The sequence below is a fragment of the Lytechinus pictus genome, unplaced genomic scaffold (assembly GCF_037042905.1).
Source record: "Lytechinus pictus isolate F3 Inbred unplaced genomic scaffold, Lp3.0 scaffold_20, whole genome shotgun sequence".
Lineage (NCBI taxonomy): Eukaryota > Metazoa > Echinodermata > Echinoidea > Temnopleuroida > Toxopneustidae > Lytechinus > Lytechinus pictus.
The window spans coordinates 13,701,081-13,713,182 of NW_026974141.1; the positions used below are offsets into that span (position 1 = coordinate 13,701,081).

The 12,102-nt window shown below is 36.8% G+C and overlaps 1 protein-coding gene across 1 annotated transcript in view; it reads left to right on the top strand.

Annotated features, from left to right (window-relative positions):
• The window catches only part of LOC129282916 (periodic tryptophan protein 1 homolog), a 35,581-nt gene extending 32,869 nt beyond the window's left edge, over nucleotides 1–2,712 (top strand). Inside the window, exon 13 of the mRNA XM_064114800.1 lies at nucleotides 870–2,712. Coding sequence (XP_063970870.1) covers nucleotides 870–1,096 — 227 coding nt within the window. The 3' untranslated portion in view covers nucleotides 1,097–2,712. The remainder of the gene's footprint in view (nucleotides 1–869) is intronic.
• Nucleotides 2,713–12,102: the final 9,390 nt, after the last annotated feature.

Below are 12,102 nucleotides of genomic sequence, written 5' to 3' on the forward strand. Positions count from 1 at the left end.
CGTGACCTGATCAACCCTTGTAAAACCTGCCAAATTTTATTGAATGGATACATTCGACATCAACAAGTTGTTTGTTTTCCGTGACCCGATCAACCCTTGTAAAACCTGCCAAGTTTTATTGTTTACGGTAGTTCAATATTGGAAACCCAAAACTGTAAATGTAAATGTAGATGTAAATCCATATTTTATTGTTTGAAATAGAAATCTCAAATAATCGTGGGCCTGGCAGCCACTGTGCAGCGTCAGATCGACTTTGCTCTATCCCTTAAATTGTCGATTCTTATATTCATTTGTTTTTATACATTTTTTTACAAATAAAATTGATTAAAATTGGCAAATGGTGAGCAAGAACATTGTCCAGACTCCATTTTAGTAAGCAGGAGACACTTGTAACTGAACAATCCTCAACCTCCATATAAAACTAGACCAAGGAGATCTTTCGTATCATCCCTTAAAAAGAAAAGTACCGACTGATCAGCATTCTTTTTTTTCGCCATTGCATCAAGCAAAGATTTGTTTGTTCAATTTTTTAGGCCTTATCTTGTAACTGAACAACCCTCAACCTCTATAAAAATAAACCAAGGAGATCTTTTGTATGATGTCTTTATAAAAAAATGAAACGACAGATCAACATTCATATTTTTCGTCAGTTACAGCAAGCAAAGATTTGTTGTATTTTAGGCCTTATCTTATTCATGTACAGAAATTGGTGCAATTCTGTACTATGTTTTTTTTTCTATGTCGTTTTGAGAAAAAATGGAACCCTAAAAAATTCTTCAATTTGAAACACCATTGGTTTTTACTTTTATACTTACATTTTATGTACGTACCAATAAGTTATCCTCTCAATTTGATTTTCTTTTGTAAAGTTGTGAAGCGATTTGGAGAGCGGCAGAAAGATCCCGTCATACCACACCCTTCGGAGTTGGTGCACAGAGGTCAAAGGTCACAAGGGGTCGAGAGCGAAGAAGCTGCAGCGGAGGCGGACTCCATGGAGACAGGATCGGAAGCATCGTCATCGACGACATCGTCGGCGTCAAAGAGCGCAAAGAGGAAAAAGAAGAAGAAGAAGAAGAACAAAGAGCCAAGTGACTGAAGTTGGGCTTATTCATTTTAGATGAATCATGAACTATTTAATAAAAGACACTTGCTTAAATGACCACAGTGAAACTATTTCAGTTGTCACCACTACATGAGGTTTACGTGTGCTTGGCTTACAAGCAGATGTTCTTATCCTAACTACTGGCCGCACAGAAGCGTTAGTGCAAACAGAGTGCCAACTGTGCAGTAGGCTCCGTCACATCTTTCGGATTGCGATGTCAAACGTTGATCAAAGACGTAAATAACACGTTGTTGTCACATTGGGCATCGCCGCAACATTACCGCTGGTAACAGGGCCTCTGTTCGCGCTAACAAATTTTCTCTGCGACCGGAACATGGAGCTGTCCTGTTGCTACTTCGCTGTGTGGACCAGGCCGATCTCCCCTGGGAAGTTGTTGGGCAGGTGATGGGTCGGGTACACAGCTGATACAATAGCATGCTGGTTATCACCCGTTGGTAGCGACCATGTGAAGTTGTTGAACGCCATGGTTGAACGTTCTACCGCAAATCACGTTCAATATTATTCGTTAAGATTCTGCAATGATTTTTAATGAAAATTTCTTCAATAGCCCATATACTTACAATGAAATTAATGCCAGTATCATGATGTGATTTTTATGACCATATTTTAAAGACAAAGTTTCTTCAATTGATTGAACCCCCTGCCTTAAAAATTGACTATTCCAAACTCCAGTTGAATCACTCTTGACATTTCATTGGTCGATTTACTTGGTGATTGTTAATTATTCATGAGAACATGTATATTCATTAGTGAATATATAATTGAGCTCAGATGTTTCGCCTGGTATACTATCGACAAACCAAGAGCAGTCGCCAAGGCCTGATCATGAGGCTACTTACTACATAGCTTCATATTTTTATACATGATTACATTAATTATTATGCGCAATCTAGCATACAAAGCAATTGTATGATTAATTACTTTAATTAATTCATCTTTGTGTCACGACCCCCTGAACTGTTTTGAGCTCCAGGATTGCAAGGTTTGCCCTCACCTATTAAACTACCGGTATTTCTTTGCTGTACCCATATAGTGTGTAACGCCATCTTGTGTCCATAACCTTACATTTACCAATTTGCTACTCTGTTCCTGTGAAAACATAAGCTAGATAGCTTGTTAATTCATTACTCAATGGAGGAAGAAATAAAGACTTGTTTGCCCTCTTCTTGTTGAATTGCTCACCAAAATGCCCTGCCCCATCTAATAACATGGGTCTGGTCACTGATACGGATGCTTTCTCTGCATACTCACGCTTGAACCAAATTTTGAGGTTGGGGAGGGGGGGGGGGGGGGTTCCACAAAGTGTTCAGTCTGAATAATTGTGATTTTTGTGACTTGTATCTTTGTGAAAAACTTTCTTGGTATGTAGCCTCTCACTCCGCCCCTATACTCTCTCAATAGGGATTTTTGTTAAATATATTTATTATACATAAATGTAATCATAAAATACTTTCCTACCCCTTTACCCATTCAAGTACTTTCATATACTGCAAAAATATATATATCTTTTATGGCTATTACCCTGAAAACTGACATTCGAGTGGTGGAAATGTACTACATCAAATAAACATGATTTTATTTACATGCAATGCATCTGTGTTATTGCCCTCTTCATATCTTTTGAGGTGTGCATGAAATGTTTGCATCACTTAATTTGATGATGGTTTTATGTGTGAGAGAAATTTGAGAGAACAAAGGAAAGAGAGAGGGACAGAGAGAAAGGTAGAAAGAAATGGATGACGTCATGATAACCAGACAGGGTGAGGAGGGGGGAGATGATGGAGAGAGAGAGAAAAAGAGGTAAACGAGGGGGGGGGGGGTGTTGTCAAGACAAGAGAAAAAGAAAAAAAATATAGGTAAGCAATATAAAGAGGATTGTGTCACAGTGGAAAGGACAACGTACAGGAAATAAAGGGTATAGATACAGAGAGATTGGGAGGGGAAGAAAATAGAATGGAGAGGGAAGAGAGAGTGAGAAGGGGGAATGATGCCAAGACTGCAAAAGAGGAGTGATGGAGAAAAGGGGAGAGGATAGAGAGAGACAAGTAAAAGAGGGAAAAATAAGAAAGAATGTGAGAAAAGAGAGAAAATTGTCGGATAAGAGAGATTAGAATGGTTATGCATAATGTAGGAGTGACAAAACAAAGATAGGGAGAAATTGATCGGAGAAGCTTGCGTACAGATAGGGGGATGGACCCTCCCCCCCCCCAAAAAAAAAAAAAAAAAGAGGGAGAAATGGAACAAAAGGAAACGAGAAGGGTAAGAATCTTGCCCTGGATTTATGTAAAAATCTACCCCAAATTTCGATTTTTGTATTGTTAAGGGAAAAAATTGCTCTCTCCGCTGGCTTGCAACTTTATAAAAATTTCAGCATACGCCATGTCTTGCCCCCCACCCCCTCATTATTATTATTTTTATAGTTGATCAAAGCTAAGAGATAAGGAGATAATTTTTTTTAAGACGATGAGATAAAAGAAGAGAGGGCCGAATTGGAATATATATTTTCCAATATGTCTTGAGCTCTTAGCCTCATAGGAGGTGGGGGGGGGGGGGGGAGGTCTATGTTAATCCATGGATACAAAAAAAGTGTATAAGCATGCTACTCATAGGTCCTACTAATCATAATCTCGAGAATGAAGAAAACTAAAAGACACAAGCATTATGCAAAAGCTTATGGCAAAACAAAACTTTCCAAACTTTCTGAGGCGTGCGCATATTTATTGTTGACGTATATTGGCAAACGCGCGAATCTAAACCCACAATGCGCATGCGTGTTGTTCAGGTAACCACGGCCACGCCTACTTTCATGATTATTATCATTTATCTCTTACAGCTTGCTGACATAGAGTTATTGAGCGATTTTTCTCAAATTCTTTCCGAAATTTTCGAGCAAAATTTCAAGATGGGTTGTGTAAAATCCAGACCCCGATCTTTGTCTTTCACGAGAGAAAACAAAGATGATTTAGAGAAGAACAAGACCTGTTGTCTGACAGGAATTAGATCATTCTTCTCCAATAACAAGATGGTAAGCTTCGTTTAGAACAGATGAGGATGCATGAAAATTATCATAATGTAGACATGCAAAATATTCTTTAAGAGAATTAAATGCTTTTCAATACCACTTCATGAGGAAATTAGCCTTTTAAGGGTTGACATGCAAATATTTTATAGCATAATGTTCACGTTGGCCCCCATATTTATTCTTGTCTCGACTATTTCTGACTTGTTATGTTGATGAATGATCTTAAATTATAATTTCACGAGCCAATTATTGATTGATTGCAGAGCAAAAAGGTCTTATACAATCTGCTTTACTATATGTACTGATATCGGATAATATTTAAATTTTTAACAAATATTATTTATCAAATATTCAACTGCAATATATAATCTCTACATAATAAAAACGCAATATACATGTATATTGTTTTAAAGTTGCAGATTTGTTATTTAAATTTGTGAAACTTTTGTTAACATTTTCTTTAAACTTTTTTTTTAACAAACAATTTTATAGAGTAAACGGGGGGGGGGGGTATAAAACATTGATACATGTTTAATATTTTTAGTACTGTGTAGAATATGTTCATTATTATATGAACCTTCACTTTCTCCACTTTCTCTTCCCTAAGTCTTTTTTTTTTAACTATTTGTCGCGGGCCGTCAACGTGCCGACTGACTCATTACACATTTCTATAGTTTTCAATTTAAAAAAAATGTTTTATGGTGTAAGTTAAACCTAATATGGAATGAAGATAAATATTAGATATTAAATTCATCTTTAGATGGAACAGAGGAGGCCCGATTTCCCTTCACAAGAACACATTAAGAAAGGCTTACCTTAAACTGAATTTTAGATTCAAACCACCATTTTGGAGATAAAAATGGCATTGTAGCCGATTATTATAAAGATGCTTTCATGAGGAAAAAGAGCCCGGCAAGGAAACTCTTATATTGTCATGGAAAATATAAAAGGTCTGACAAGGCCCATTTTGTTGATTGTGTCCGACCGACAAAGAAAATTATCGAAATCAATTCATTATTGGTTTAACTTAGAATCTATTTGCAATTAACCTTCATTCTCTGTCGTACACGTCATCTATCACCAACAAAATAGCTATTTTGAATTTGAACAATCCTGTTTTAGAGTGCAGATCTCGAGGTCTACAAACTGATGGATCAAAAGAGAGAGAGAGAGATACAGGGGAAGAGATGAATATAGAAAGAAGAGAGCTGAGTTGGTAGACGTTAGATAATGAGAAAAATGATTCCATTGAAACAGTTACTGTCAACCATTGATTGCTTTTATGGCTTTGATTTTCTATAGTTTATGATGCGAGAGTTGACCGCTCCCCTAAAAAGTGATTATGAATTTGTAATAAAGTTAAACAAAATGTTATTACCAAATTAAACTTCGAAGGAGTTGCAGCTTTTGGAGGAATATATATGCAGTGATGCCGACACTGAAGGCAGCTTCCGCATCAACTTTGATCAGTCATCAGTGACTTCCATCCACTCCGCCACATCCATCCACTCAGTCACTACCATCGAGTCAAGGGCACTCCGACAGTCTTGGTCTGCTCCAGCTATTCTTAGCCACCAAGACAGCCGCCAGACCTTGATGCCCGAAATGAGCCCCAGAACCGAGGATGAGCAGCCCTCTACGTCCTATCCGAGGGACGTGATGGTCTCTGCACAAGACTTCTTGTCCTACCGTAAGTTGGATAGGCTATCCGTTTGGTGATTTAAATTGGAGCGTCAAATAAAATATAGATAATCGGATTTGAAGTATTACATGTGAATAACAGAAAAAGAGACAGAGGAAGAAAACCGAGAAATAAAAAGAAGTTAATGATTTAAGCAGGCATATACAGTGCGTATAAAAAAAAAACGGGACAGATTTGAAAAGTCTATAAAATTTTTGTTTCAAATTATGATGTCTATATTTTGGTGTTAATAGGTGCTCTAAGGTCTTATCTTTCAAATGCTATTAAAAAAATTTAGTTTCGTTCATGCTTTAGCGAACACGGAATGTTTTTGTCTGGGGTTAAAAAGGAGGCTTGCGCCAAAATGGCATAAAATTATAAATATGATGATCAGACTTCTTGCTAATTAGCAGACTTCCTCTTAACCTTTTCATTAACTTTGCCATAATTTTCAAATCATGCGGTCAAAATTCACCTTCAGATCTATTTATTTGCTTGAATTGTTCTGTTGTTGTTTCTTTTTAATATGCTCTCTGTTAGCTTTGAATATTCCTTCTTCAAGCTAAAACAATTTTGTTTCAACCGAAGTATGGGAGAGCGTGGATTTTTTTTCAAATCCTTTCATTGTGTGCTACAAAGGTTATGGTGCCTCTTGAACAGTGCCACACAAATGGATGGGGGCTCGGGATGCCCCCCCTCAATTAAAAAAAATCATGACTAAGAAAAAAAGTGGACAGGAAATAAAAGGAAAGAAAGAAAGTAAAATATGATATTATTTTCTGAATATTATGTCAAAATCTATCACAAAATTTGATATTGTAATAAAAAAGTGGGAATATTTGCGTGCTCACTTCGCTCGCTCACAACTTTTTAATACATTTTACCCGATCTGCCATATCTAACTCCTTCAAAATCGACTCAATACACCATTGTCATTGAAAGACATGAATCCCTTCCTGTTTGTCCTGTCAAGCATATAATTAAACTTGGTCAAGGAATCAATGACCCCTTGAAAAATAGATTCATGTCTTTTAAAGGTACATAACATAATTTGTTTCACATGATAAAAGGATTTGAATAATCACAAGTTTTCCCAATTAATAATGCAAATCTTTTTGCTTGGGTTGAAAAAAAATCTTCTTTTCTCAGTTACTTAGGAAGGAAAATTAAAAGGTAAGAGAAGTTTAAATGAAAAAACAAAATGATTCAAGTAAATAAATAAATTTGTAAATAAACTTTGTAAATAAAATTGTGGCACAGATAATGAAAAGGTCAAGAGGTAGTCTCCTGATTAGCGAGAAGTCTGATCATCATATTACTCATATTCTGCAATTCTGGCGCAAGCCTCTTTTTGAACCCCCAACAAAAACGTCCCGTGTTCGCTCAAGCATGAACAAAATTTATTTTTTAAAATTGCATTTCAAAGATAAGACCTTAGATATAGACATCATAATTTGAAACAAAAATTGTATAGACTTTTCAAATCTGTCCGGTTTTTTTTTATATGCACTGTAGTAGAAAAAGACGAAATAAATTGAGGAAGAATAAAATGAACAAGAAGAGGAGGAAGACGAAGAAGAAGAAAGAAGATGAAAAAAAATTGGAAAAAGAAAAGAAGAAAAGAGACGAAGAGAGACGAAGAAGAGCAGGAAGAGGAGGAAGAAGAAAACACCAGCAAAGATGTTGAGAAAAAAATAGAGGTGAGTCATAAAAAGAGCAAGAAGTATACAAGATGTTTAAAAGGGGTGTGTGGACGCAGTCATGTTTATTTTTAAAATTATTATTTGCATTTCTTTTGTTGCCTCTCAAAAAGATCGATTCGTCAACGATAAGGACGACGATGACGTATCGGTTTCATCTGCCGTCGATTACAGTGATGACCATAACGATGCTGATGTTGAATCCAACATCGATGATGACCAGACCTCAATATCTGGCTTTGATTTTTCAGAGGATATGTGTAAGTTTCAAGAAAAAAAACATGGTCGTAATTTCAGTAACTATATATACGTCATAAGGAGCAAAATTGGTTAACGGGTAATAATAAAGTGTTTTATACAATAATGGATGAGGACAAGAGCGCCAGTAAGGGTGATATCATGAAGGTACATTTTATCTCATTGGTGAGATCCAAAGAATGGAGGAGGGGTAATTTAAAGGGGTAGGGAGGGAGTGAAGGGGTGAGAATGATAAACCACAAGTTTCAAGTTTATTTTATTGATTCCATATCCAAGCATAAAGGATTATACACTCAACGAACATTAACATTTTTTTAAACAAAATTGATCAAACAAGAGTTACATTGATAATGATGATGAATTCGATGATACTAAAGATGTCTACCTCCTTTGGGAACTTTATTCTGAAGAGATGACAATTATAACATTTCTTTATCATACATGTAGTTGTGAAGTATCATTTAAATCTTTCTTAACTTTAACAAGATACCGTCAACGTTCATAAGGAGTTCGAGAACATTGTCGAAGAAACGGACGATGGGTGCAGTGGAAATATGACCAGCTCAGAGTCGGTGATGGTCAAGGGGTGTGTCCTTGACCAGATTACAAATATCATGGACACTAATTGGTCAGGTGAGCTACTCTTATATTGAGCGGCGATTATGAAGATTTTAAGAAGAAGCTCATTCTTTCTGTTAACATTCTCTCTCTTCCTATGTATGCCCTACGTCTCTGTGTTTCCTTTTGCATTTCTCTTTTTTTTCAGCTGGCTCCTCCTTCGTTTTCTCTTCTGTCTACATGTATGAGTTGAAATGTAGTTGTGTGTTTTTCCTTGATAATTTCTAAATTTCCCAATTTGAAGTGTGGAAATTATTGAAAACCACAGGTTTTATTATACGCGCAATTGTCACTCTGAGGAAAAGCTTCAAAATTAAGTTAGTTTTATTAATTTCTTTTCTACCTATCAGATGAAGACACCATCTATCCCTCGAGCACATCAGAGGGAAATGACGTCGCAAGTGAGGATGATAAGGACGTCGACGAGGAGAAATGTGTTGGTGTCCCTGGAGAGATTGGAGATCGTATTCTCTTAGGTTTGTCTATCTGAATGATTGGAAGATAGGACAGAGAAAAAATAGGAAGAATAAGGAAAATGGATAGGACAGGAGAAGTATAATGAAATGGAGGAGAATAAGGAGAAGGGCAAGGAGAAGGAGAAGAAGAAGGAGGAGGAGAAGAAGGAGAAGAAGAAGGGGAGGAGGAAGTGGAGAAGAAGAAGAAGAAGAAGGAGGAGGTGGAGAACAGGAGAAGAAGAAGAAGAAGAAGGGGAAGGAGGAGGATAAGGAGGAGGGGAAGGAGGAGAGGAAGGAGAAGAGGAAGAAGAGGAAGAAGAGGAAGAAGAAGAAGAGGAGGAGGAGGAAGAGGAGGAGAAGAAGAAGAAGAAGAAGAAGAAGAGAAGAAGTAGTAGAAAGAGGAAATTAAAAATGTTCTGAAAACATTGGAAGGACAGGACGTGTCCACATAAAAAAATAACAATAATACTAATTATAAAAATACTTCTTCATTAAATATTAATAATTATTCACTAAAATATATCTACAGTAAGATCCAGTCATTATTGAATAACTTTATTTTTCGTTTTTATTAATCGCACATCCAGACAAGTATCATGACTTCCAATTTAATATCCTGGATGACATCAGGAATGCATGCGGCAACGTCTACCGAACAGGACTCCAGATCGTACACGACATCGTAATGGGAGAACATAAGAAAGAGATGGACATCGATGAGGGATGCACCGTGGTCAATGATAAAGAAACAGGAGATCATACTTCATCAGGTTGGTCAACGATTAGGAACAGAACACATTCCACGCCTAAAAGCTTTGATGTGCTTAGATTACTTATAAATTATTTTCAGTCAATATATTCTAAAAATTATCAAAACATCTCAATTAATATTTGCCAATGTGTATTATTGTAATCAGAACAATCGGAAACTAATAACATAAATAAACAATGCATATTTTGTCACGGGCTGTAGATACTCTATAGAAAAAGGGGCATGGTGCCATCAGGGGTGGATCCAGGATTTTCCGAAAAGGGGGGCATATTTTATCGAGGAAAAATTTGACATGCAAAAAAAAGGGTTTTCGCCAAAAATTAAGGGGATTTCGTCCACGAAAAAATTTGACATGCAAAAAAAAAGGGTTTTCGCCAAAACTTAAGGGGATTTTCGTCCACGAAAAAATTTGACAAGCAAAAAAAATAGGTCTTCACTTTCAAAGGGGAGGGGACTTCTATTAACAGCTAACAGCATTTTTACATAACAATTTGAATTGTGCCTCTTAAAGGGGGGGGGGGCGGTTGTGCCCCCTGGATCCGCCAGTGGTCGCCATGGTATTTTAATATGTGGGGGCAAGATGGTCCCAAAATTGTGTCATTTTTTCATGAAATAAAGAGGTATAAAGTAGCACGACCGGAACATTTCTCTTATGTACTTCTATTTCTTGTTATTATCCTTTCGTTCGGTTTCTTCCTTCCCCCCCTATACTTGAAAATTGACAGGATGTGGCTGCCCCCTACAATCTTTTATTGATTTTTCTAATGTTTTGTTGATTTTTTTTCTAATATTATGCTGGCTTCTTATCAGAGGAAAAGAAAATCTCTGAACTGATGTATATTTTCATGGTGAAAAGTCTAAACGATGTCATAATCATACTTTATAGGTCGTTATGTTAAGTTTGGCTTTTTTTCTGTTAGGTCACCCTGATCTCTGGGACGTCATCAACTGCATGATCACAGGGGTCCCCTTAGAGAAGAGGGAGAAGAAGGTGAAGGAGAAGGGGGAGAATTGGGATACGTAGAAGAAGAGGAGCAGGAGGCAGATGGAGGAGGAGGAAGATGACTATAGGGGAAGGATCCCGTACGAAGTTGGAGGGGAGAAGGAGGAGTATGAAGGTGACGGAAGGGGAAGGAGGAGAAGGAAGGAGATGGAAGGGGGCGACTATGGAGATGATGAGAAGGAGGGAACGGCATTGGAGGAGGGTATCAACAACCATTGTGACTAGAATGGTCATCTGAGAACCAAAACGATCGTATAATATGTCCAAGGTTTGTAAATCCGATAATTACACAAATGAAAACAAAATTAATAAGTGTGATGAATGTAAATAGAGAGTCAACGGACTTTGAAAATTTAGACATGTTTGCGATGTTCTGTTTTTAATTAAAAAAAACTACTTGAATTTTCGAAATATCTCAAATCCGTAAGAGGAAATTGTACAAGCAAATGCTAATTGAATTCATCAAGCTTTCCATACCAGTATCAGAAACACTGTTAAATCAACTATCTCCCGTTTTAGCCTTAATTTGCTTAGTAAAGGAATGTTAAAAATCGAATATCGAAATCTTGAATGTTACCATGCTTATTTTTTTTTTTCATTTTATTGTTTTTTAAGATTTTTCCCAGAGCACTTGGAGAGGAAATATCTTACTTTTGGGATGCTATACACGGTCTAGAATCAGGATACGGACTTGGGAGTTTGATGGTTCAAGGAAATCATTGGCCTTGTTATAATGAGGACCTGGGTTCGAAACCTGGTGCTATTTTCTTCTTACCTGCCAACACGATCAACTTCAATGAAACGATTTCATTCTTGCTCTCGAACTACCGGACAAGTAAGCACCCCGATTCAATTAGCAATATTACAGCTGAGTTCGATGTCTATAATTTGTCGTTAGCTGGATAGTAGTTCAATTGTGCAATAAATTGGATTGTGATCAAAGTGAATCGTTGCATCAACAACATACACAATCGTTCTTATTACTCTTTTGGTTTGTAGGAACAAAAGATAGAAAGAAAAAAAGAAAGAAAGAAAGAGAGAGAGAAAGAAAGAACGAACGAAAGAAAGAAAGAATGAAAGAAAGAATGAATGAATGAAAGAAAGAAAGAAAGGTGATCAAGGCATCAGCTACAGAGCTACGACATTCTTCTGAAGTAGATAAAAACCAATGGTTTCTGTCATATCATGGTGATGTGCGATGCTTACTGTACTGGATGAATCCACTAAGCCGAAACTGTATCTTTGACATAGGGAGTTTTGTCAATCCATCATTAAATCTCCAAGTATGATGAAGGGAATAAAGAAGCTAAAAAAATACTTTCTTAATGGTAATGGTAAGCTATTCTCAAATACTTTACATTCAAAATAAATTATGGATATGGCTATTTGAAAGACCGTTCGACATTGTTCGACAGTGTGGAAGCGCCATGGTGTAGCGGTTCTGACTCTCGCCTTGTAATCAGAGGGTCG